The 26,326-nt window shown below is 44.9% G+C and overlaps 1 protein-coding gene across 1 annotated transcript; it reads right to left on the bottom strand.

Moving 5' to 3' along the window:
* Window positions 1-2,261: 2,261 nt before the first annotated feature.
* KPNA7 (karyopherin subunit alpha 7) lies at window positions 2,262-25,682 on the bottom strand. Its single transcript, XM_054568002.1, has 10 exons — window positions 25,617-25,682; window positions 23,643-23,771; window positions 15,818-15,900; window positions 15,122-15,390; window positions 13,667-13,749; window positions 11,155-11,418; window positions 9,498-9,731; window positions 7,873-8,055; window positions 4,736-4,882; window positions 2,262-2,330 (listed from the first exon to the last, which is right to left on the bottom strand). Exons 1-10 carry the CDS (start codon window positions 25,680-25,682, stop codon window positions 2,262-2,264), a joined length of 1,527 nt encoding a protein of 508 aa, XP_054423977.1.
* Between the last annotated feature and the right edge of the window lie 644 nt (window positions 25,683-26,326).

The raw sequence follows: 26,326 nt of genomic DNA, 5'->3' as shown, positions 1-26,326 counted from the left end.
AAAAAAAAGTTGACTGAGAGAAAAGAGACTAACAGTATTTTGAACCAACAAGGGCAGATCATTTGGGTAAGTGATTCATCTCAATAGGGTTCAAACTTTTTTAATTAAAATTTTTTTTTTTTTTTTGTCAAAGAAGAATTTTTGTAAACCACCTCACCTTCTGCAAACCACCTCACCTTCTGCAAACCACCTCACCTTCTGCTTTCCCCTCAACTTCAGTCTCCTCATAGGGGAGAAAGTGAAGTTTTAAAATGTTGAAAAGAATCAGATAAATAAAAACGGGTATGTTCACTCTAACTGGAAGGAAAACTGCAAACATAAAATAGTTGTGTTGGAGTAGCAGGATCAACTTTTTTATGCATTCCTACTTTTAATTTTTAAAAATGTTTAAAAATAATATATATTTTATATATACTATGTAGTAACATATTTTATATATAATTGATATTACACATTTACATTATATTTTTAATTTAAAGATGCAAATTTTATACAACGTCTGTCTTGCTAGAGTGGGATTCAATAGATTTTTCTGGATTTAAAAAATAACTAGTTATGGTTTAGTTTTTCACCCTTCATGTGTATCAGTTACATTCTTTAGTCGCAAGCAGCAGAAGCTTTCTCTGACTTGGACAAGAGGAGAATGTATTGGGAGAGTGAGGGAGAGAGGCTGCGACCCGCAGGCGGCCCCTGTGAGCGTCTACCCCACGGAGCCCAGGGCCCTGCGCTGGGGTACGTGAACACTCGCCGGCTGTTTCTGCTTCCTCTGTGTTTGGTCCCTGGGTGTAAGGAGCAAAGTCCTTGCAGACTGAGGTTTTGCTTGGCCAAAGACGTGCCAAGCTAGAATGTCCTGAGCTGATGAACTAAAGAGGAAGCCAAAAGGAATCTGCCTGGTCCCCTTCCATTTCCCCATGGAAGAGCAGAACACTTTGAGGATCCCACCTCAGCCCTCAGCAGCGGGCAGGGAGGGAGTCATCCGAAAGGACACAAGAGTACTGATTGGGAGGCCCAATGTCCACTAAATTGCAGGTTTGTTCTCACCACTGAATGAGAAGTTTGTAAGAGCATGGACTGTCTGCCACATGTGTTTTAGATGGACTCACTTACCAGCACTAGCTTTGGGCATGACATTTTGCTGTGATATTTTATAAAACTAGATCTAATATCTACACTTACATGAATCAAGTCCAATCCTCCTTTAATCATCCATTACCAATGCCTAGAACTGTGTTTCTAGGCCCTCCTCCCAGCCATTCTCTCTTGTTTTTGCCTCCTTTTGATGGCCAACCCCCCACAGCTTTCCCTGAAGCACGTTGTGTATTATTCAGTGTAACCTAAGTGGTTTTACACACACACACACACACACACACACACACACAGAGTCTTCCATACCTTTGCTACCCTAGACTTTGACAATTGCCATACCTGTCTTTTCAGACAGATGCCTGAGATGATCTGCAGAGCCAGGGGGCTAATCCAGCTCAGGCTGCCTGGGACGGGCTGAAGGGGATTGAAGGACCCTCTGTTGACCCTTCTCATGAACTTTTCTCGTTATACCTCCATTATAATACTAAAATCTCCTCCTGGAGCGGGGGCGGGGGGGCGGGGTGGAGATTTTCTGCCATTTTTGCACATGTGATGTATGTAGAGGCACGTTTGCTAACTGCGCAGGCACGGGAATGTCCCCACTCACACATGTGATGACGAAGCAAACCTTGATGTTCGTGCACGGTTTCCTTGAATAAAGGCAAACCCAGCGCTTGGTCTGGGGGCGCGCGGCCCTGGGAGTGTCCCCAGCGTGCCCTGTGCGGCTGCCTTGTAATCGAGTTCCTTCTCATAAAGCTTGGGGTTGTCTTTGGCTGGTAACTACGGACTAACTAGACCCTGCTTGGGTCCGGTAACAATAGCTGTTACATAAATACAAAAAGGGAAGGGAACCTACATGTTTAAGAACTCCTGGTTAAACCCAAACTACAAGTCGAAGTTTGTCTAGATAGCTAACAGGTTATTCTGCTCTGTGTTGAGGATCTTACTTGAAGATCCTTAGAGATAACCATTAAACCGCATATCCTTCGGAGATGAATTCCACACGGCTTTCAGACACAAGTGGTTTAAATGCATTTTTGATAGAGGTGAAAGTGTCAAAAATTTTATTAATGATCCGTTTTAAAAGCTTTATACCCGGGGTACACCAATACGTAGGAGTGCTGCTTCTTAAAGAATTTGCCCTTTGGGGTTTGGTCCTTGGAGCTTTGGTATTTTTATGTTAAGAGCTTTAAGAATTCAGGATCTTGGTCCAGGGATGGCGATATTATGCCATTTTCTTCTTCCTTTAGGGGAGAACAGACGAGCTCTCAACACATTATTCCCACACAATTGACTCCCTAACATGTTCTGTGGATTAGAATTTGCTCTAAATTAGCCTCGAGGTTCCCTCAGAGGAGAATTTGAAGGAGGAAAGCATGGAAATACTTCTTGAGATGGATCTTAAATGCAGGTGTTCTATGTGTATATGATAAAACATACACATCCTAAAATTTAACATCCCGGGTCATCTTTAAGTGGACAGTTCGGTGCCATTGAGCACATTCACCTCGCTGTGCAGCCCCCACCGCCATCTTTCAAGACGCAAATCTCTGCTCATTATGTGACCCCCGCCCTCCCGGCCCTTGCAGCCCCGGAAACCAGCACCATCTGTCTGTCTGTCTGTCTGTCTGTCTGTCTCTAGGAGCTGGACCCCTCTAGGTCTCTCATACAAGTGGAATCTCACAGTAGTTGTCCTTTTGTGTCCAGCTTATTTTAAGTGCAGTTTGATTCACGGAATACTAGCTTTTCTGTGAGTGAGGAGACCATGCGTGCAGCTGGTCCTTCTGGGTCAGAGGCCTTCAACCAGGAGCTCTTAGCTGAGTCCTATGGCTCCAAACCCTCTGTAGGGGACAAGTCTCCTAACTACAAGGTTTTCCTAGAAACTTTAAATTCAAAAGACGCTAATCACTGTTCTGGGTCTTCTCGGCTTTGAGAGCATCCGCTTGGTCGCACACCAAGATTAGCTGCCTCTGGCCAGTAACATCCACTGCCCTACTTACTGCATGGCTCTGGATTTTGCTGACAAATCAATTTTGACACCTAACAGAGTATCACTTACTCTGTGAGCCCCTAGCCCTGTGCTTACCTGGCCACTTAAGAACTTTGAGCTGACCTTCCTCATTTGAAAAATATCTAACAAAAATGCAAATCAAGACCACAATTAGATACCACTTCACACACACGAGGGCGGCTATGATAAAAATAAAAAGAAAGTAAGTATTGGTGAAGATGTTGAGAAATGGGAATCCTAGTGCACTGCTAGTGGGAATGTAAAATGGTATATCTACTGTGGAAAACAGTAGGTGGTTCCTCAAAAATTAAAAATAGAATTACTGCCCTGACCAGTGTGGCTCAGTTATTTGGAGCATTGTCCCATTGACCATAACATCGTGGATTCTGTCCCCCGTTGGGCTTTTACAAGAAGGCGATCAATCGATGTTTCTTACATCAATGTCCCTCTGACTCTCTCTTTCTACCCCTCCTTCCCTCTCCAAAAAAAAAAAAAAAAAAAAGCAGCAATGAAAAAATGTCCTCAGGTGAGCATTTAAAAAAAATAAAAATAAAAATAAAGAATTACCAAATTATCCAGCAATTCCACTTCTGGGTTTATACCCAAAGGAATTGAAAGCAGGAACTTGAACAGGTATTTTCACTCCCATGGCATAGCAACAGTACGCACAATAGCAAAAAGGAAAACAACCCCAGTGTCCAATGATGCCTTAATGGATAAACGAGATGCGGTATATCTATACCCTAGAATATTCTTTAGCCTTAAGAAGGGAAGACATTCTGACTTACATAACATGGTTGAACCTTGAAGACATAATGCTAAGTGAAATAAGCCAGTCACAAAGGGACAAATACTGTTTGATTCCACTTAAATGAAGTGCTTAGAGTAGTCAAATTTATAGGGACAGAGAAGAAAATGGTGGTGACCAGGGCTTGGGGGAGGGGCAGTAGGGACTTAATGTTTAATGGGTTTGGAGTTGTGGTTTGGGAAGATCAAAAAAGTTCTCATAGGGGCAGCAGGGATAGTTGCACAGCAATGTAAGAGTGCTTAACGCTCCCACGCTGCTTGCTTAAACAGTGGTTACAATGCTGAATTGTATGTTATGCATGTTTTATCACAATAAAAAAGTTTTACAAAACATCTAATGTTATCTGATTATTATTTCTGGCTCCTGCAGAAAACTTAGAAGCCTTTTGCAGAATTCTTCCCCAAATACCATAGTCTAGACACAGGCAAAACCCAGGAAGCAGCAAAAGCGGTTTTTCAAAAGCCAGGCTTGCCTTAATAGCCAGGCATTTTTCAATAAAAAGCCACTTGAGCATCTTATCTCCTCCAGTACTACTGCCCTGCCCCCCCAAAAGTCAAGTAGGGAAAAAAGTAAAATTTGAAACCAGAGGCACCAGGACAAGCTTCTGTGGGATTCGAGCAGTTTCCAGGATCCGGGAGCTGCTACTCAAAGGCGGTGCACGCGCCACGGTGGGGGAGGAGCTCAGAGCTAAATCCCAAGAGCAGTGCCTCCCCAGCTCCCAACTTCTGGTCCCCGGCCTCACCGCGGCAGCAAAGTCACCTGCCAGGTGACTGCTTGCTGAGGTGGCCCGCTAGGTGTCTGGACACTCCTTTATATTTGAAGTCACCTACCTCAGAGAAGTGGTTCTCGATGATGCTCTGAGCGGCCAGGGCCACCTGATGGTTGTCGTGAAATTGCAAAGCCTTGATTCTATCAAGCCCACCAAGTTCCTCGATCAGAAGACACAGGGATTCCTTCTCGGAGAGCTTCTCTGTCGCCTGGGGGCGGGAGGAGAGAGCGAGGCCCGGGCCAAAGCCCGAAGGGGGCTTCCCCAGCGGAAGCCCAGGGAGGCTCCGGGCCGGAATGTGCAGTCGCAGCTTCACGTCCCCCTCATGGATCGAGACCTGCCCGGTCTTCCTCCCACCTTGAATATTTATGTTATATATACTTAAGTTTCTCTTCATTGCAAAAATACAGTATTTCTTTTGCTGAATATTCTACCATCCGTAAACACATCACCGCCACTATTGAGTAGCTATCTCTCCTCTAATGAATGGAAGTTGTTGTCAGTAACAGTTCATAGAATGTTCAAGCAATGCTATGTCGGTGCAGCTCTTCTGGCCCTGCACTCTGAGGCCTGGGAAGGTGAGACCGGAGACCCTCAGTAACAAAAGCTACACCGTGGCCAATGATACAGGCGCCGGAAACAAATGACGTGAGAACATTTAATCCAAAGCTGGTCACCGATTTATCATCGGGGCTATTCATTCACTCACACGGGTAACACATACGATGGGCGCGGCACGCATAAGAGATGTGATTTACAGATTTGTGTTTTGTAACTCCTACCCTCGGGGAAGACAAGTAAATAATTGTTACGGTGCAGAAGGTAAAGTACCCTGTATGACCAGAGTTTGGAATTACAGAAGATGTGCACGGAAGGCTTGGAAGGGGACACAAGCGCTTAATGAACAATACGGGGCCCAGTCAATCAGTAGTGACAGTCCCAAAACAAGGAACGGCCAGGACCAAGTGTGGCAGGAATAAGGGCTGCGTGCTATGAGAAGAGGAAATAGTTCCTAAATGGCACGATTTGCCTGATGACAGTTTGCACCGTATGTCTAAGCCTTGACCACCTCCGGTCCTACGAGTTACTGGATTTGAGGGAGGAAAGCAGAACCCAACACGCTAGAGCAGCCTCCGGAAGGAAACCAGGCCGCGGCAGCAGGAGCCCTGGCCAAGGATTTTGGACGCAAACAGTCAATGGCCCCAAAGTCACTTCAAAGAGCCTCAGCTATGCTCTGCTGCCCATCTGCAGTTTTTCCTGTCTTGTGTTGATCTCTCTAACCTTCTGTTCCAAGCACCTCTATCTGCCACGGGGGCTTCACTGGCACATCAGATATGATTTGCCCAGACTCTCCAAGAAAGCATCCCAAGTGCGTAATCTAAGCGAAGCAGGTAAAATTACATTTCCATAGCCCAAATTTGCCTTTACAGATTTGTCATGTCCAACTCAGTCTATCAGCTGCTGAGTCTCTACTTTCTGTCTGTGTGATTCACTTAAAGTCATGCGTCTGGCTGGGCTGTGTGTCAAATCTGTCCTTGACTCAGGTGGGTTCTTCCCAAGACAGTTACACAAAGAGGGTGCTTAAAGTGAGTTTTCAAAAGGAACTCCCTGGTGCTACTTTGAAACTTTTCAAATGGCTTAGTTATATACACAAGGGGTATATAACCAAAATGGCCCCTGGTGATCCCTGCCCCCAGTATTCAAGCTCTTGGGTTGGTGTGAATGTTACCCAGGGCTGATCTGTGTAACCAATAGGATGCTGTTGAAATTACCTCCTTCATAGGTCATGGGGGCTTCCACCTTGCTTTCTTAGATTGATTGCTCCAGAGGAAGCCAGCTGCTATGATGTGAGCACACTCACGCTGTCCTCTGGAGAGGTGCAGGCGGTGAACGAGCTCGGCAGGCCCACGAGGGGGCTGTTCTGGAAGCTGATCCTCCAGCCTCCATCAAATGTTCAGATGAGACTGAAACCCCCAATTGACATCTTTAACCTCATGAGACCCTGAGCCTAACCAGCCCGCTCAGCTGTTCCCAGATTCCTAACCCTGTAAATTATGTGAGACGATAAATGTTTGTTTTAAGTCCCTAAGGGGCAATTTGTTATGTAGCAATATAGAACTGAGACAAATAGTAGTACAAAAATATTGCCTTAACTTACCTTTCTTTTGGAAATAAGATTTCTCTAGAATTCTAATTCAAGACTTTGTAATCTATTTTCCCATCCATATAGTTCTATGGAAAAGAAATTCTAGCCCTGGCTGGTGTGGCTCAGTGGATTGACTGTCAGCCTGAGAACCAAAAGGGTCAATTCCCACTCAGGGCACATGCCTGGGTTGTGGGCTATAGGCAACTTATTGATGTTGCTCACACATTGAGGTTTTTATCCCATCTTTCTCTCCTCCTTCCCCTCTCTCTAAAGACATATACACAATATCTTCCCCACCCCCCCCAAAAAAAGAAGGAGCTCTAGTCTGGCCTCTTAACATATATCCCTGCTAACTCCCCGCTGCTCCTTCCAGCGTACCTGTGTTTTAGCCTTCGAGAAGAGCCAAACGTGTGGCTCCCTGACTGTTCCCCCCGCCCCAAATCTTCAGTTGGTTTCTCCATCTCGCTCAGACAATCCAAGTCCTCCCAGACCTATGCGATCTGCTCCCTGGGGGCCTTGAGGCTGCTCTCCCACCACCTCCCATCCCTTCGCTCTGCTCTGGCCATACTCCCCTGCTTGCTCTTCCCCTAGGATATTCTTCCCGGATACCCGTAAGACCCTCTCCCTTCTCCGAGGTCTTTTCTCACATGTTACTCCTCAGGAAGTCCTGACTACTGCATGAGAGACCACCTTCCCCTCCCCGCTCTGGCCATCAGTGACTGCCTCTTGTCAGATACGTTTACCCACAACCCCCTGGCTGACCCTTCTCTTCCCCTCCTCACTACTACATAAGCTCTGTGAGAACAAGGATTTTGTTCTGCCATGTCCTGAGCATTGAAAACAGTGCTGGGCACAAAGACCCTCCTTTGAGAAAAGGAAGATAACATCCTTCTTTGAAAGGCCTCTCATTATCATTACCCATAGGATGTGTGCACCGAGGGTGGAGATGAGGGAGCTGGGAAGAAAGAGAATCCTAGTTGGGTTTTAAGAGTGAAATTAAATGTCTTGACTTTGGAGACCGCTATATAGAAACCAACCTGTTCAGAACAGCTCACCTGGAGGAGAAAAGAGATGATGTCAAGGATGATGATAACAAACTTGGTGTCCGGGATGGTGAGTAGGTTCACCAGCGGCTCCAAGACTCCCGCATGGATGAGCTGGATCAGCTGGCCCACGGTGCTCCCAGTCGCGAAGTTCGCCACAGTCCAGACAGCCTCTTTCTGGACTTTAAAATCTGCCTGCCAAAAGAGAGCCATTTACGTTCTCTACAGATCCTGAGGAACTTAAATATAGGGATGCTAACTTGGTTCAGTTTCTAGGGTGGCTGGGGACAGCCAGGACTGTATCTGTAATTTACACACAACACCTTGGGGACTTGTCTCTACTTCTTGAGCAGAAGACAGCATCTTTGAGCAGCCAGGAGGAAGGATGGCAGACTTCTCTGGGGTTTTAGAGGGAGGCTCTAGATTCAAATCGACTCATTTCATTAACTCAGGTTACGGAAGAATAGACCCAACCTTAATCAATCCAGGTAATTTATATAGATCGGGAGTTGTGCTTCACATGTTGGATTATAGAGGCCTAAGAGTACATTTCTGGTTTTTCTGCCCTCGTGAAACTTTGCATAAGAAGCTCCACAGCTACAAAGCTGAGCACACAGATGTGACCTTGGGGACTGGGACAGCTCTGTGGTTACAGAGGAAGGCCACTGCCTACCACTCAACGTACCCCTTGCATTTATAGAAAGCACCAGACTCAGAGATACGGGGGTAAAGTACCACGTACCCTTGTACTCCTAGGCAGAAGGAGTCATTCCCATTTTGTGGCTGGGGAAAACTGGACCTCAGTTTAAAACAAAGATCAAAACAACCTATGGTTCCAAGCAAGTTATAGTTCAAAAGGCATGGTTTGCAATAAGATTACTTCTTGATTCACAACTGGATGTTTCTGATTAGAATATGTGCAGACGCACCATGGAACACAGGATAGAAAGTGTCCAGTGGATGGGTGGGTGCTCTGATTGGGCTGCACACCTGGTCTAGTTTCCATTCCTAATGACAGCCTGGGAACCCGCCCTCCAAACTCAGAGCAGAAACACCTAAGCAGAAAACCACAGCTCATCCATTAAAGGTGACAGAAAGAAATGCTGGCGATAGTAGTTGTCCTGAGGATGGGAAGTGGGAATCAGAAGGAAAGAGGAAGCTTTCTTGTGTTTCTACTTTCACATTTGGATTTTCTGTGTATAGTACCACTTTAATCAAGGTGGCTTTTTATGCTGAAGAGGCGACCATTCTTCAGTATATAAGGTCAGCATAACCGGATATGTTTTTCCTCCTAAAACAAAACAAAACCTTCTTCTTCTTTTGGCAAGTAGAGAATAGAAGGCACATGCTTTTAACACTATTTACCAGCTCAAGGGTTTTCTGGATATTAGAGCTATGGGACCGCCTTTTGATTGAACAATGCTTGTTTAGTCTTACATTTTCTATGGATTGTCCAAAGCGGGATCCTACTTCCTCCCGCTTTATTTTTTTTGGGGGGTGGGGACACTAATATTTTATAGTTTTGTTGTGGCCTCAGTTCATGAGCTTCTGAGCCCGCGTCTGCACTCCAGCAGGAGCTCAGCATTAAGCCTGTGGGGAAGCAGCCTACTGTCGTGGAAACGGGTTGTGCCACTCACATTTTTCAGCAGAGCCACCAGGGGAGGCAGGATGTTGCAAGCAATGATCTGCTGGAGGTGCTGGGGGGGCCCTGCGGCCACGTTGCTCAGGGCCCAGGCCGCCTCCTTCTGGACGGAGGGCCTGGGGTGCAGCAGGAGCTGGGGCAGGGCGCGCAGGACGCCCGCGTCCATGGCCGCCTGCGTCTGGCGGTCCGTTCCCGTGACAATGTTCCCCACGGTGCGGAGAGAGGGCGTCTGGAAGAACAAGGCTCGAAGTGAACCAAGTGTTGCAAGTTCGTCACCGTGGAAGGCGACAAGCATGCAGAGATCTGTGCCCTCCCCGACACTGGTCATGCTAGGCGGCTAGCTCTCTAGAAGCCTGTGAACAATGACGACTTCCTTGACCCTCATTGATTCAGCACAGCGATGGCTGTTTATGTAGCTCAGGGTACTTGGCAGCTTCCCAGCAGCAGTGGCTCTAGTGGGATAGAGGTCAAGGGACCCCTTTGTCAGAAAAGACACTCTCCCTTTTCTATCCCTACCTCGGGAAAACGGCCAAATTGACTGTAGTGCTTATAATGTAATCATGTCTATTGAATTCATATTTAGCACCAGAGTCAGGTTTCTGTTGCATATATTATTGGAGCTAATATGCTCCTGATGGCAATTGTTGGTACATTGACAAGCTCTCTCAACGAACTCTGGTGGTTTCCAGGGTGGGTCTACAATAGGGCTCCAGACAGCTGTCCTTGGAGGGCTGATTTTGGATTTATTTTGGTTTCTCTGCACTTCAGTGAGAGAGAACAGTTCTGGAATTTTCCTAGCCTGTTATGCTGGGTATCTGCTACTCAATTAAGAGGTGGAAGTGGTGCTATGGGCCAGTCACAGCCTTGCCCGCCTGGCAGTTTGCCCCCAGTCCTCCAGGGCCAGCGACTTCTCGCAGATGCTCTTCTTCACACCCTCCCTGCTACCAGTACTACCTCCAAACACAACTTGACATCAGAGAAATACCGTGCTAATCTCAGAACAGAGGACCTCCAAGACTGCTTAAAATACAAGGTTAGGCATAGACATCAAAGGGGGCACCCACATTTTAAATGATACTTTCAAAAAACATATTATGTGACATGTTTCATAACATAGCAAAGTATTGGGTTTTGGTTTGACTTACTTTTCATCTATATCTGAGGTAGTCTTAGAGAACAAACTGGGGAGAGGATAAGAGGGAATTTTCTTTTATGTGTGAGTAAGGAACTCAAATGTTACATGAGCTTTACATTAATACACACACTCACACATGCACGCCCCATATCAGCCAACTTGTTAATGTCTATGCCCATAGACCACTAGAAGGTAAGGCCACTAAAGGATAGTTTGCTGGGTGAAGGGATTCTAGGCAATTTTAATTTGGTATTTTCTATAATTTCTAATGATCATATGAAGAGAAAGTGCATTACTTAATACCCACTAGGATCTGGGATCAAAATAAATTCAACTGTTTGGTAGAGAGTAGCAGAGATCAGGGCAATGCAGACGGTAAGCTCTGTTCTAGGTGAAGGATGAGAGCTGAGGGTGGAAACCAGGGGGTGGGGAAAGAACAGAACTTGCTAAAGTCAATATGACTCACAACTCTAATCGGAAGGCCTATGGAGAGGCAGATAAGGCCTGGGACATTTACCAACACGTTCAGTTCTGAGCTGGTCATGAGCTCGACCAGTCTGGGCAGCACGCCCACGTCAACCACTTGGCCAATGCGCTCATTGCAGCCTTCAGTGAGGTAGGACAGGGCCCAGCAGGTGTCAGAGAGCACCTCGCTGTCTTGGTGCTGCAGCAGGTGGAAGAGGATGGGCAACATTTGCTTCACGGCCTTTTTGCAGGGGTACGGGTTCTTGTTTCGGCACAGGTTGGACAGGGTCCACGTGATGTTCCGCAGAAATGTGATCTGTAACGAGAGACTGCTGCTAGCATCAGGTGCAAAGGAGGAAAAATGCAAATGGCAGCGTGTCCTTGCCACCTTTGATCAATATTATTGACCAGCATGAACCAAAGAATTTGAGCTACAAACAGAAATTTATCCTAGGTAGTGATGTATCTATAATAGGGACATGGAGAATGAGCTTTATGTTTCCTATTCAAATACTAGACAAAGGTTTCCTTTCCTTATATTCTTCAAAATGTCCTTCCCCACTCAACTCTGCGGATGACCTAATTTCTTTTTTCATTGGCGAACCACAGATGAAGCAGGAGTTCCTGGTGCTTCCCACCAGTCCATAACCAACATGTCATACCACATTTTTGATCTCGTGTTTGAGGATTAGTCTTCCTACCTTGCCTCTGAATTCCATCACTTTTCATCTTTAAAAATTCTGTCCCCAGGGCCACCTCCCCCTGCCCTCCCCCACCGGATCACTCCTGCCAGTACAGAGACACTCTGCAACCTTCACGCCTTACCCTTCACCTCTGCAGCCATCGCCCCACTTCTGGTTTTCAGACTCCACCCTCGAGGAGGCATCTGTACTCACTCTCTGCCTTGCAGCTTCCTGTCTGTGTTTCTACCCCCTCCTACGCTGCATTCCAACCCTACCTCTGTGTAGTTAGTGATGAAATCGGCTCTTTTCAAGTCACTAAACCCCATCGCTGCCCTCTTTACTGTTTCTGTCAGTTGTATTTAGTCACCAGTCATTCTCTTTTTGGCATTTGTGACGCCGAACCTGGTTTTTTATTGCCAAATGGGCTGTTTCTTCTCAGTCTTCTTGCCAGGTTCTGCCCAACTTCTGAGTGTCAGAGCCCGTAGAACCTGGTCTTGGACTCTCCCCACCCTCTCGGTCAGGGATTGGCCATGTTTTCTGTAAAGGGCTAGAGAGCAAATATTTTCAGCTTTGTGGGCCCGCAGGGTCTCTGTTACACCTGGTCAGCGCTGCCCTTGTAACGCTATAAAAGCGACAGACAATTATGCACGTAAGCGAATGGGCATGGCTGTGTTCCAATAAAATTTTATTAACAAAAGCAAGCCACTGACCTCTGCTCTAGATGATCTTGCCCAGCTGGACGACATACGTGTGTAAAACTATCTAGACCCGCACATCCATCTACCTGAAGCTGCTGCCATGGTTCCTTTCACTCACTTCAAGTTAATAGGTCCAACTAAGGCTCTGATTCTTCCCTCCCGCCCTCTTCCCCATTTCCCCAGGAGGACGGTCATGTAAAGTGACCTGACCCAGCCCCTGGGCATCCCTGCTTCCTTCTGTCTCTTCCATGTTTGCCCAGCAGCCTCTTAGGTCCGTCAGCTTCCCCGTCTCCCTCTGCTACAATCCTCCACCAAGCAGCCGGAAAGGGCTTTCTGAAAGATCAGACCGCTTTACTTCCTGCCTGGAGATCCTCCAAAGGCTTCCCTTTGCCACCAGGATGATGTCCAAGTGCCTTGTCCTACTTGCCATATTATACTGCTTTCTCCTTGAAAACTCTGTTGGTCATGCCAGTCTTTTTGTGGTTCAACCATGTCACCTTTTCTCCCACCTTGAGGGCTGTGTATACATTGCCTTGGCTTTTAGAGGCTGCCTTCTCTTCATTTTTATTTGCGGCAAAGCTAGAATGCAAATTTAATTTCTAATCCGGGGAGCCCTCTATTGTTGCCACATCGATCGACTTTGACTCCAGTCTTCAAACAAAACCTTATTACCAAGACCGGATCGCGTGAGCCACTGCTTCTGTCTGCGCCCCTGAATGGTAGCGCTTCGTCACCTAACGTTGCAGGATTGGAAGCTGGGAAAAACCTTAATGGACCTTTTCGAATGCTCTCGAAAGAAAGATCAGTACCACTGCTGGCTGACAACAAATCTGGATCAATTTCTACCCAAAGTGATATGCGGTCCTAGGCCTTGTTTATAATATCCATCATGAGGGGCGAGGCAGTAACCACGTGACCTAGCATTGATCTGGAAATACTTCCTCAATTTTCCAACTTTGGGAACTTGTTACCAGCTAGGTTTTCTAATTTAAAGACACCCGCTGGTACAGCTATTGGTAGGCGGAGGGCAGAGGGTGGAGGGATCAAGCCAAAAGGAAAAAGGACTCACGGACTCAGGGACATGGACAACAGTATGGGCGGCTGCAGTGGGGAGGGGGGTGTAAGGGGGTTTGATGATAATGAAAAAAATACATTAAAAAGATAAATACAGACAGACACTCACTGGTATGTTTGATGAGATCAGGGCCAGCAGGTGTGGGATGGCATTGCTTGAGATAACAAAGTCTCTAAATTCTGGGCCGTCACCTACAAATAGATAAGAACAAAGCATTGAAAGAGGGGACAAAGAGAATCCTGGGATAGGTGACTAAGTTTTAAAAGCTTGTGCAAAGGGTGGGAGGCCACAACGCACTCCTGGGTTGGGCATGTAGAGGAGAGCGTAGTCGTGAGCTAGATCCCGAGCCTCCAGGGCGGAGGCAGTGGATGGGCCTCGTGTGAACGTTGGCACTATGCCGCGGCAGCCGCCCTCCGCAGAGCCTGTGGGTGCACCCAGGAGCCAGCCTGTGGGGCCCTGGTGGGGCTCTCTCAGAGCTGACAGCATTTACAGCGTGGCTCTCGGAGACAAAGTCCACTGCAGCCCACACTGGCTTCCCAGAAGACTTGGGCACAGGGCAGCGGCTTCCAGATGCCACTCAGCACAGAGTTGGGGAGATGCGCAGGTGTTAGCCATCGGCTCTCTGTGACTGTGGCTAGAATACCACATTTCCAGACCCTGGAAGTCTCACTGTGTGATTCTGCAACCATCAGGCAAGGCACTGAGTTATATCATACCACCCAGTTTTGCCTGTTCCTTACTGAGCCAATCAAAACGAGAGACAAAGTCTCTGCAACAAGGGCTTTATTTCTGTAAGCATTTCAAAAAGCAGACGTACTTTATATTCCGTGTTTGCTTATCCCAACATCTGAAGTCTTTGGAGGTCTAATTGTACTGTTTGTTTCTGCTGACTCAGGGTGGGTTGTTGATTCTCTGACCTTGAAATTGCTACTATTTGGCCGATCTTACTTGGTCACAATCCTGAGAGGCCCCTTGGAGCTCCTTTCCCCCAGAGGGCACTGTATTTATATTCAGCTGGAAGTCGGGGAGTCTCCAGCCTGCAGCATGAAGCCCCCTGTGGCGCTTTCCTGGACCACACTGCACACACAGCAGCAAGTCCCAGACCCAGGGGCCGATCTTAGGATTGCGTTTTTGGGGAAGACTTTTACCCCAGCCTAAGGCAACGTTTTTTTGTATGTTCCCTTGGCAACTTTCTCTGGAGGTAGAACTTTTTTTTTTTTAGGGTCTGGGTTACATAAGCGTCTGTCAGAAGCTCCCACACTGCATGAGCCAAAAGCTTGTCCTTTGTTCCTGAAGCCACTAAGACGGAAGAGTGTAGGACCCGTTATTGGCAGGACGCCAGGTAGCATGTAGCTTCAGGACATACTGTGTTATCTCTGGTTTCAGCTTCCATGGACGGCCTCTGAACTTGACTCTGAATTTCTGAAGAGCCTGTTGTGCTTCCCCCAGCATTTCTAGGCATTTATATTTAAAGCATCGAGTCCACAGCACTACCCCAAGGACTCCCGGAGCACGCCCCATGGCCCGCCACTCTTTTCTTAGCCCCCGAGGGGAGGGCCTCACCTGCTATATTACCAAGGGCCCACACGGCCTGCTCACACACAGTCACGTGGGGGGAAGACAGGAGTTCAACCAAGGGCTGGATGGCGCCCCCTTCCACGACTGCGCGGGTCTGCTCCGAAGTCCCTGAAGCGATGTTGGTCAGAGCCCAGGCTGCCTCAAACTGCAAGCCGGGGTGGCGTGAGGACCTCAGGAACTCCACCAGCCGGGGAATGAGCCCTGCTTCGACAATCAATTTTAGTGGAGGGTTCCTTTCCCGGGACAGTATTTTCCTTTGCAGTGAAAGAGAAGAAACAAAAAACAGGTCACGTGAAGCAGGTATTAAGAACCTCCTCGACCGATGTTCCTGGCATTGCTAACTATCCCAGGAGGCAAACAGCTGGGTCAGAGCTACTTCACATCCTGGAGTTTAGCCTCGAGCGCTTTGCAGTGATGAAGCAACATTTCTCCTTCTGTATTATCTATCATGGAGATTCCTGTAGAGGCCGATTTAAATTAAGCAATTCATCTCTGACAACCTCTGTATATCTTAAGTTGTTCTCAAGGACAGTGGAAAGGAGACATTCAGTCTTACTTTTGGATGGACTACCCTTCTCCTATATTGCATGGGCATTTTGCCAGGGCCAAGAAACCAAATAGACCATCGGAACTCATTTCTAACTATGAACCTGTAAACAGCAGCAGTCTGTTTGGCCGTACCTGGCTGCCTGGGTGGCCTGTAAACATAGGACTGGATCTGAGGCATTCACACCGTTGATTATATCTTGCAGGGGGAGGTTGACCTGCAAGGAGACACATATTCAGGTCAGAGTCTCTGCCAAAAGGAGCCACGAAGGTCATCGAGTCCAGCCATCTGTCTGATTAGAGCAGGCTGGCTTGAGCAGCGCGTCCCAGCCTGCACGCTGGTCCCTCTTAGGGGAGGGAAGAGTATTTGCTGGTCTCAAAGGTCTCAGAGATCCCTGGGATACTCCTCGTGCTCTGGGGGAGAGGTAACACCTATCATCACTTGAACCCCCAGAACCGTTTTACAATGCGCAGTAGGACCATACAAGCAGATGTCGGCAAAAATGACAGTAAGGACCCCCCAAAACTTCTCTCCTCGATCAAAGCAACAAGAAAATGGACAATAGTCAGAATCAACTTTTACAGAGCTCTAGAAACTGACCAAAGGCTTGCAGCAGTTCGTGTTGCTTAAACTTAAAAGAGTTCATTCAAGAAAAACCCCTAGATCTCATAAGAACAGTGAGAATGGTGGCGTATTGCTTTGTCTTATTCCCACCGCACCCCCAGCTCCAGGCTGGCCTTGAAAACCAACCTCTCTGTGGCCACTGGAGTCAGTGCTACTGTAAAGTCTTATTCCCGTACTTATTGGACCTGTCTGGTAGTTTCCTGGGAGATCCCATTTGTAAGGTTTTCTTTATTTTACTTGACTCAGATATCACATAGTGCAAAGGTCTTTTCCCTGGGGGCTTTTGTTTTAAGACAATTAGAGGAATTTGTTCAACTTCACAGCTGCCTTTGGAAAGAGGGGTGCCGAGTAAGAGTTGGGGGCAAACAATTGACTAAGCAAAAAACTTAAAAGGAAAATCTGGGGAATGAGATGTTGTTTGGGGCTTTGAAAGCTCTGACACAGGCCTGAAAACCTGGGAGGCCGTGAGCGCGTACAGGCTGTGCCCGTGCTCACCGAGGACCGAGAGGCCCCCAGCCCGCGCCTCTGGCTGCCTGGGGGCTCTGGGCCGACAGGAAGTGATAGTTTGGGACAGGGCTGTCCGCTGCCTGGACGAGTGTGGAAGGCATGCCCCAGCAAGCACACAGACCCCTGGGCAAAGACTGGGTGAGCTTTCTGTTCCAAGCATTTAAGGAAATCTGTCCAATTATTAGCTGACCATTGAGGTCAGCGAGAACTCAGTGGCCACATGTAACAGAGAATACAGACGCTACAAAATTAGTTTGGAAATCACTGAACAAAGAACAACCTACAACAACAAAAAACTGGGCAAAAGGGCATCTGATATCCAAAGTTGCCACATTTTATTATTGAAAGTGATCAGTTGCCAAAGAAATTGCAAGACATGCAAAATATGGCATGTACATATGAAGAAAAAAAGTCAGTAGAACTTGTCCCTGGGGAGTCCAAACACTGAACTTCCTGGACAAAGACTTTAAGTATGTTCAAAAAAGTAAAGAAAACCATGTCTAAAGAACTAAAGGAAAGTATGACAGAGATATCTCACTAAATAGAGAATATTGATGAAGAGATATAAATTATAAATAGGAACCAGCTAAACATTCTGAAATTGGAAAGTACAATAACTGAAATGAAAAATTCACTGAAGGGGCTCATAGGCAGATTTGAATAAACAATCAGCAAGCTTAAAGGTGAACTGAGATTACCCAGTCCGAGGAAGATAAATAAAAAAGAACGAACATGAAAATTAACAGATCCTTGTAGATCTGTGGGACACTATCAAACATACCATCATATGATGCATAACAGGATGGAGAGGAGAGAAGGAACAGAAAGTATATTTGAAGAAATGATTGTCCAAAACTTCCCAAATTTGACTAAAAAATAATCTACACATTTGAGCAGCTCAATGAACCCCAAATAGAAAAAAACCAAGAGATCCACCCATAAACACATCATAATGAAACTGTTGAAAGCCAGAACCAAAGAGAGAGACTTGAAATCATCAAAAGAGAAGCAACTCACCATGGGCAAGGCCTCAGCCAGACTAAGAGGTGATTTATCTCCAGAAAACACGGAGACCAGAAAACAGCAGGATGACCTATTTTAAATGCTGAAAGAAAGCCTACTAAGTAAGGATGCTATATCCAGCCAAGTATAATAAAGAGGAAATTAAGACATACCCAGGTAACCAAAAATAGAGAGAACCCATTGTTAGCAAATCCGCTGTACAAAAAGAGTTCCTCGGGTACTAAAAAGTAGACAATAATTAAAATCACATTAAGAAATCAAGAACACCAGTAAAGATACATCCTGGTAAATATAAAGGAAATAAAAATATGATGATGTTTTTAATTTTAAATCTTTTTTATATAATTTAAAAGACAACTGCATAAAACAATAATTATAGATCTATATTGATGGGCACATAATGTATAAAAAGGGAACTTGTATGACAATGAGAGCAAAAGGAGGGGGAGAGAGAATAGGGCTTTATAGGAGTAAATTTTGTGTACTATTACAGGTTAAGATGTTAACTATCCCCAGGACAAAAAAAAAATTAAAAATACAGCAAAATAAACAACAGGGAAATTAAAATATTAAACTATTTAGCACAAAGGAAGATAGTAATAAGAAATAGAGGCACCAAAAGGACATAAGACATAGATATTAGCAACATGGCAGACATAAATCTTATTTGTATCAGTAATTACATATGTAAACACAGTAAACATTCTCAATAAAAAGCAAGGATTGCCAGAATGGATTTAATAATCATGATCCAACTATAAGCCTTCTACAAGAGACACTTTAGATTCAAAGGCACAAATGGGTTGACAAAAAAAAAAAAAGGATCGAAAACAGTATGCTATGCAAATAGTATCTAAAGAGAGTTGGGGTGGGTAAACTAATATTAGATAGAACAAACTTTAAGACAAAAGTTGTTACTAAAGACAATGACATTTTATAATATTTTGGCCATCAAAAAATATAAACATATACACACCTATCAACAAACCCTAAGTCACATGCAACAAAAATTAACAGAATTACAGAGAGAAATAGAGAAGCCAACAATAATAGGTGGAAACATCAAACCTCACACTCAGTAATAGGTGGAGCAACCGGATAGAAAATCAACAAGTTAATAGAAGACTTGAACAACACTGCAAATCAGCCAGACCTTACAGATATCTACAATAAGGCACAGCAAAATACATGTTCTTTTCAAAGGCACATGGAATGTTCATCATGATAGATCATGTGACATGGAACATGTCAACAAAGTTATAAGGACTGAAATCATGCAAAGTATGTTCTCCAACCACAATGAGATAAAATTAGAAACCAATAGTAGGGAAAAAAACTGAGGAATTCACAAATTTGTAGAAGTTAAATGACATACTCAAAGAAGTCACAAGGGAATTAGAAAAAACTTTGAGATGAATGAAATAAACACAACATAAAAAACTGATATGATGATGCTAAAGTGGAACTTAGGGGAAATATATAGTTATAAATCCATATATTAGAAAGTAGAAAGCTCTTAAATCCATAATCTAACTTTATACCTTAAAAAACTAGAAAAAATAAGAGCAAACTAAACCCGAAACCAGCAGAAGAAAATATTAAATACTAGAGTGGAAATAAATGAAATAGAAAACAGCAAAATGAGAGAGGAAATCAATGAAACCAAAAGTGGGTTCAAAAGAGCAACAAAAATGACAAATCTTTAGCTAGACTGACCAAGGGAAAAAGAAAAGACTGTAGTTATTAAAACCAGGAATGAAGAGTGGGGACATTACTACTAAACTTATAGAATAAAAAAGATTAGCGATTAGATAAACAAAGTATGCCAAAAAATTAGGTAATCTATTAAGGAACAAATTCCTAGGAATACACAAACTACCGAAAGTAACTCAAGAAGAAATAGAAAATCTTAATAGGCCTATAACAAATTAATTATTAATAAGTAAAAAGAAACTTCCACACACACACTAAAAAGACTAGGGAGGCCCAGATTGTCTTCATGGGTGAATTGTCCCAAGTATTTGAAGGGGAGTTAAAAGCAGTCCTTCATAAACTCTTCCAAAAAAATAAAAGAGGAACTTCCTAGTTCATTCTATGAGTCCAGCTTCACCTTGATGTCAAAACACACAAAGACATTATAAGAAAAAGTACAGACCAATGTCTCCCATGAAAATATATGCAAATATCCTTAACCAATTCTAGGAAACAAAATGTGTCAACATAAGAACAGGATTATACATCATGACCAAATGGGATTTAACTAAGAAATGCAAGGGTTGTTCAACATAGGAAAAATCAATATAATATACCATATTAATAGAATATAGAGAAAATAATCACATTATCATCTCAACAAATGCAAAAAAGAAAAACACAACCATCTGACAAAATCCGGCGCCCTTCTGTAATTAAAAAAAAAAAAAATCAACAAACTAAAAATAAAAGGAAGCTCCTTAAATTGATAAAAGAGCTACAAAAACCCCTCAGCTGGCATCATACCTAATAGTAAAAGACTTAAAGTTTTCTCCCTGAGAATCAGGAACAGGACGAGAATGTCTACATTTATTACTTTTTTTCAGCACAGTATTGGAAGGTCTAGACAGGCTAATTAGGCAGGAAAAAGAAAGAAAAGTCATCTGTATTGGAAATGAAGAAGTAAAACCATCTCTATTTGCAGATGTCATGACCTTGGATGTAGAAAATCACACACACACAAAATTTAGAGCTAATAAACAAGGTTCAGCTAGGTTGCAGGATCAACAAACAAAAATCAATTGTGTTTCTATACATTAGCAATGAACAATCCAAAATTAAAAGAAAACAGTTTTATTTATAGTAGCACCAAAAAATAAAATATTTGGTAAAAACTTTAACCAAAGTATACCACATATGCTGAAAATGGTAAATAAATGTAAAGAAGACCTGAATAAATTAAAAAATATCCCATGTTTGTGAATTGTAAGACTTAACACTGTTAAGATGGCAATACTCCACAAATTGATCTATAGATTCAACACAATCTCCATTGAAAGCTGACTTTATTGAAGAGGTTGACAAGCTGGTTCTAAAATCCATATGGAAATGCAAGGAATCTGGAATAGCCAAAATAATCTTGGAAAAAAAGCAAAGGTGAAAGACTTAAGACTTCCCAGTTTCAAAATCTACTACAAAGCTACAGTAGTCAAATCTGTGTTGTGCTGGCATAAGGAGAGACACGCAAATCAATGGAAGAGAGTTCAGAGCCCACAGATAAACCAACACATTGATGGTCAATTGATGTTTGACAAGGTGTTAAGATGATTCAATGGAGAGAGAATACTCTTTACAAAAAATGGCACAGGGACAACTGGATATCCACATGCAAAACAATTAAATTAGACTCCTACTGACTCCATTTACAAAAATTAATTCAAAATGGGCTAATTATCTAAATAGAAGAGCTAAAACCATAAAACCCTTATAAAAATAACAAAGGCTAAATCTTCATGACCTTGGATTAGACAGTAGATTCTTAGATACAATACCTAGAGGACACGTAACCAAAGAAAAAAGTAGGTAAATTGGAGTTTCAAAATTAAAAACTTTTATGCTTCAAGGATCCTATCAAAAAAAGTGAAAAGATGACCAACAGAATGGGAATACCCATTCTATACCCAAACTGAACTATACCCAAATAGTTCAATTCAAATATTTGCACACCATATACTTAGTAAGGATTTAGTATCCAGAATATATAAAGAACTTTTACAACAAGAGAATAAAAAGTCAAATTACTTGTTTTAAAATATGGGCAAAGGGTTTGAATAAACATTCCTCCAAGGAAAAGAAACAAAAAACCCAGTAAGCACACAAAAAACATGGTTGTTAGTCATGAGGAAAACATATCAAAATCACAAGAAAAGAACCCTTTGGATGCACTAGACAGCTATAATCCAAAAATGGATAATAACAAGTGTTGATAAAAATATGATAATGTACACTGGAGCAGTTACTTGGGAATAACAGTTTTGGCAGCATATTTCCTATTACTACTGTAAAATTGCCACAAATTTAGTGGCTTAAAACAACACAAACCATTCTCTCACAGTTCTGGAGGTCTAGAAATCCATAACCTGATTCACTGGATTAAAGTCAAGGGGTTGGCAGGGCTGTTTCCTCCAGAGGAAGCTTCTAGTAGGGCTGCCTGTGTGCCTTGGCTTGTGGCCCTTTCCTCCATCTTGAAAGCACAGCACACTAATCTCTGCTTTTGCCATCTGTCACCTTCTGCTCTGACTTGTCCTTCATCCTTCTCATTAGAAGGATTGACGTGATTACATTGGGCCCATCAGATAATCCAGGGTTATCTCCACATCTTGAGATCCTTAATTTAACCACATCTACAAAGTCCCTTTCATCATATAAGGTAACATCCATAGGTTCCGGGGATTAGGAGATGGAGACATTTGGCGGGGGGTGGGGAGGGAGGCATTCTTCTGCTTGCCACAGGCAGTTCCTCAAAGAGCTAAACAGAGTTACCCTATGACCCAGCAACTCTACCCCTAGGCATGTACCCAAGAGACTAGAAAACATGGTCAGGTAACAACTTGTATGGGAATGTTTATAGCAGTACTATTCATAATAGCCCAAATCTGGAAACAACCCAAATGTCCACCAACTAATAAATCGATAAACCAAATGTGGTCTATCCGTACAATGAAATATTATTCAGCCATAAAAGGAATGAAGGACTGATACCTGCTACAACATGGCTGATCCTTCAGAACAGTATGCTAAGTGAAAGAAGCCAGACGCTAAAAGTCATGTATTGTATGTTTCCATTTATATGAAATACCCAAATAGTTCAATTCAGAGACAGAAAGTAGATTCACAGTCACCGGAACCTCGGGGGACGAGGACTGAGGAGCAGCTGCCTGCTAGGGATGTGGTTGCTATCTGAGGCGATGCGTATGTCCTGAAATTCGCTAGTGGTGATGACTGTACAACCTTGTGAATATAGCCCCCAAAAGTGATTATATACTTTAAAAAGGTGAATTCCAAAGTACACGAATGATATTTTAGTTTTCTTAAAGTCATGGTGATTTAGGATAAACAGGAAAACAATGCTTTTGTTTCATAGTTTCATCTTTCTTGGATGGGGGGACTGTTAGGGGCTATTCTAGGTAAATGAAGCTAAGTAGGGTCATGGTTCACAGTCCCTAGGCAATTCAGAGAGTGGCCACAGTCACGCTACTAGATGGCCGGTCACCCATCATCAAACCCACTAGCCTGGACTGAAACCATCTCTGCCCTCTAAGATCGCGCAAGACACGTAGACCCAGCAGCTTGTAGACACAATGCCACTGGGGTTCTGTGGAGGGAAACCTCCTGGTCAGGGTATCCTGGAAAGGGTCACAAAAACCAGCATCGGCCTGGAAGTTAACCCAGGGTTTGTACCAAGCGAGGTCAGGGTGGACGGCGAGGGGAAGGCAACAGGCAGCACCCAAGACCTAGGCAAGACTCGCATGGTGAGGAACCAGGGGCCTCTGCTGAGACACACCCTTTGTGACCCTCATGCGCTGCTTCTGGCTGAGGGGTGGCAAGTGAGTCCTTCTCAATCAGAACCCACGTCCCAGACTCACAGTCCCAAGGGAAAAGGCCTTAGCTTTCTGACACCAGTTTAGCTCTAACTATGATCTCTCCACCTCTTTCCTTCAAGACCCCCCGCCATTAGAACTTGTGGTTTCTGAATCAAACATTTCAAGCCAGAGGATTTCCCTAAGGCCATATTTTACACGCAACTGCTGGAGAAGCGCATTCCCAAGGTACCTGGTTGGTCCCTTCTTTAGAAGCTGGGTCAGTGGAGAAACTGGTGATGTTTCTTCTCTTTAAGACCTGCTCATCTTTCTTGGCCTTCCGGAGCTGCAGGCTGACTGCTATCCGCTGCTGCCGCCTCATCTGGTGAGGGAAAGAAAGAACTGGAGTGCTGAGGGCTGGGGAGTCAGGCTGTTGCCAAGTTAGCCTTTCGAGCACGCTTACAGCATCTGCCTTCACTTTCCAGATTCAACAGGCTGGAAGGGTTAAGATCACAGAGCTAGCAAATAGCTCCAGCTTGGTTCCCCCTCCTCTGCTTTCTCCTACTATGCCACATCTACAACAATAGCTCATCTTCCTCCAAAAATAAAGGAAGATCAGGCACCGCCCGCCCCCCGACCCCTCGAAACAGGCCAGGATTCTCAGCTGTAGTATTTCTACCTGAGCCAAGCACATCTTCACTGGTGCCCATGGGTTCCCGAGGAGCACACCTGGGCCTTCCAACTGCAGGGACCCAGGTGCAGCTGTGAACAGGCTGCTAGGGTCCAGATGTCCCCGACCCCGTCCGCTGAGAGGGAATCCCTCCCCGGGTCATTCAAATCTCCATCCAGTCCCAAGGGTTTTATTTGACACCATACTGAGGGAGATTAAAAATTTAAATAAAAACAACTCTTATATCAAGCAACACTCAGGCTCTATAGTACGGAGACTCCCGGAGAAATGATCTAACCTATATGGATAGATGAGTTTTAGGTTGAAGACTTAAGGATTCATTTAAGAAGGTTTCTAAGTATTTGATACTTCTGGTTCCTTCCAACATGCCATGTAATTCTTGTTGGGAAATAGGGTCACTGTGGTGTTTACCCAGCAAGGCAGGAACAGGTTAGGGGTCCACTGAGCCAACCGTACCGTTGCTCCGTCGCTAAGTGGCCCGTCCCTGTACATTCCCGCTGCTCTCCACCTAGAGGGTTCAGTTCCTTTGTTCTAACTGGTTTCCTTTAATCTGCGGTGGTCTTGGAGTCGGACAGCCATGCTTGTTGGAGAGGGGGTGAGAGTGACGTGACTCCGGATGGTGCCCTAACCAGGGGGCTCCTCCCACCCTCAGCTGCCGCTCAGGTTCCCCAGGTGTACGCCATCACAGTCAAAACACACTGATGTAGGATACAGAGCTAGATGCCCAAAACTGAACTCAGGAGAGTAAGGGTTAGAATCCACACATGGCTCAGGCTCCCTGCCCCAGGCTCTTGGGCTCAGCCCAGCAGCCAGAAGAAGAGTCTGAACTTTTCAGTTCCAGGTCCTGTTTCTACCAGATGTGCCTGTTGGCCTTTAGCACCTTGGTAAGGCTCCTTGACATGAGTGGCTGCAGTTAAGCATCTATATGCCATGCACCGAGGCTGCTATCCAGTCTCTAAGAGGGAGGCATCAGCCCTGCTTTATAGATGAAGAAACTGAAGCTCTGAAGTCGACAGTTTCAAGGTCACAGGGGGACCTTGATTTGAGTCTGTAGTTGCCTGACTCCTAAGTCCTTGAGCTTTTGCCCTCCTCGCTCGATGTTTTAGTATGAAAATTTCTAACATGTGGAAAACTTGAAAGAAGTATTTGGTGAACACCCATGCACTTACCACAATGAACATTTTGCTTTATTTGCTTTGTCACTCTTCTCCCCACCCCCACTCTATTTTTTTTAAATCCTCACCCAAGGATATGCTTTTTTTTTTTTTTTCCATTTATTGATTTTGAGAGAGAGAGAAAAGGAAACATCTATGTGCGAGAGAAATGTGAATCGGTTGCCTCCCACACACCCCCAACTGGACCTGCAGCCTGGGTATGTGCCCTGACTGGGTCTCACACCCACGACCCTTTGGTGTGACGGGATGATGCTCCAACCAGGGGAGCCACCCGGCCAGGGCCACTCTTTTGGCTGCACTTCAACCATGTGCTTTTACTGCCCTAGTCTTTGACGGCGTGGGACGGTTGGCTCATACTCACAGATGCATCTTTGCCTCGGTACTTAAATTTTCTCAGCCTCTCTTCTGGAGCTTCTAAAGTCGGCATGTTGACTGGAAAAAGTAAACCACCTGTAGGTAGGACAGTTACAGAGAGACTTTCAGTGCCCAGTGTGTGGGTTACTGTGTTAAAGCCCCCCAGGCTCTCAGCTCTTAAAGGGCTCACAGTGGAATGGACAGCAGACTCAGGAATCTGCTTCCGTGGGCAGCACCACGCACGCCAGCGCCACAGGTGACGAACGCTGTGGGCACTCAGGGGCGACCAGTCTGGGGCTGCAGATGGAAGAGAAAACTTTCAGAGGCAGCTGGGCTTGCACCGGGCCTTGGATTGGCTAGGGTAGCTGGAAACAAAGCCCTGGACCGTTCCACATGGCTGTGTCTAAGGAGCTCCATTCAGAGCGTAGACGCAGGATGGTAAGGAGCCCACCCAGCCTGTGGTGGGAGATGGCCCTCTCTTCCTGCACCCAATCCGCCCGATGCGTTGGGTTGGGACAGCCTCAAGCATGACCACTCCTTTTAATTCCTTAGTAGGCTGCCCTCACCCCTCACCAGCCCCCCGTCATCTTTCAGCCACGCTAGGCAATTGCTCCCCACCTGTCCTCCTTGCTTCTACCATTGCCTTATTCTAATCTGTTCTCTGCACAGAAGCCATGTGATCTGAAGACAAGAATCTGGCCATGTCATGTCTCCCAC

The sequence above is a fragment of the Pteronotus mesoamericanus genome, unplaced genomic scaffold (genome assembly GCF_021234165.1).
Source record: "Pteronotus mesoamericanus isolate MK-2021 breed Mesoamerican mustached bat unplaced genomic scaffold, CSHL_Meso_final contig_2, whole genome shotgun sequence".
NCBI classification, from domain to species: Eukaryota; Metazoa; Chordata; class Mammalia; order Chiroptera; family Mormoopidae; genus Pteronotus; species Pteronotus mesoamericanus.
The sequence above is the reverse complement of the archived record's forward strand: the minus strand, read 5'-3'. Positions and strand labels throughout refer to the sequence as shown.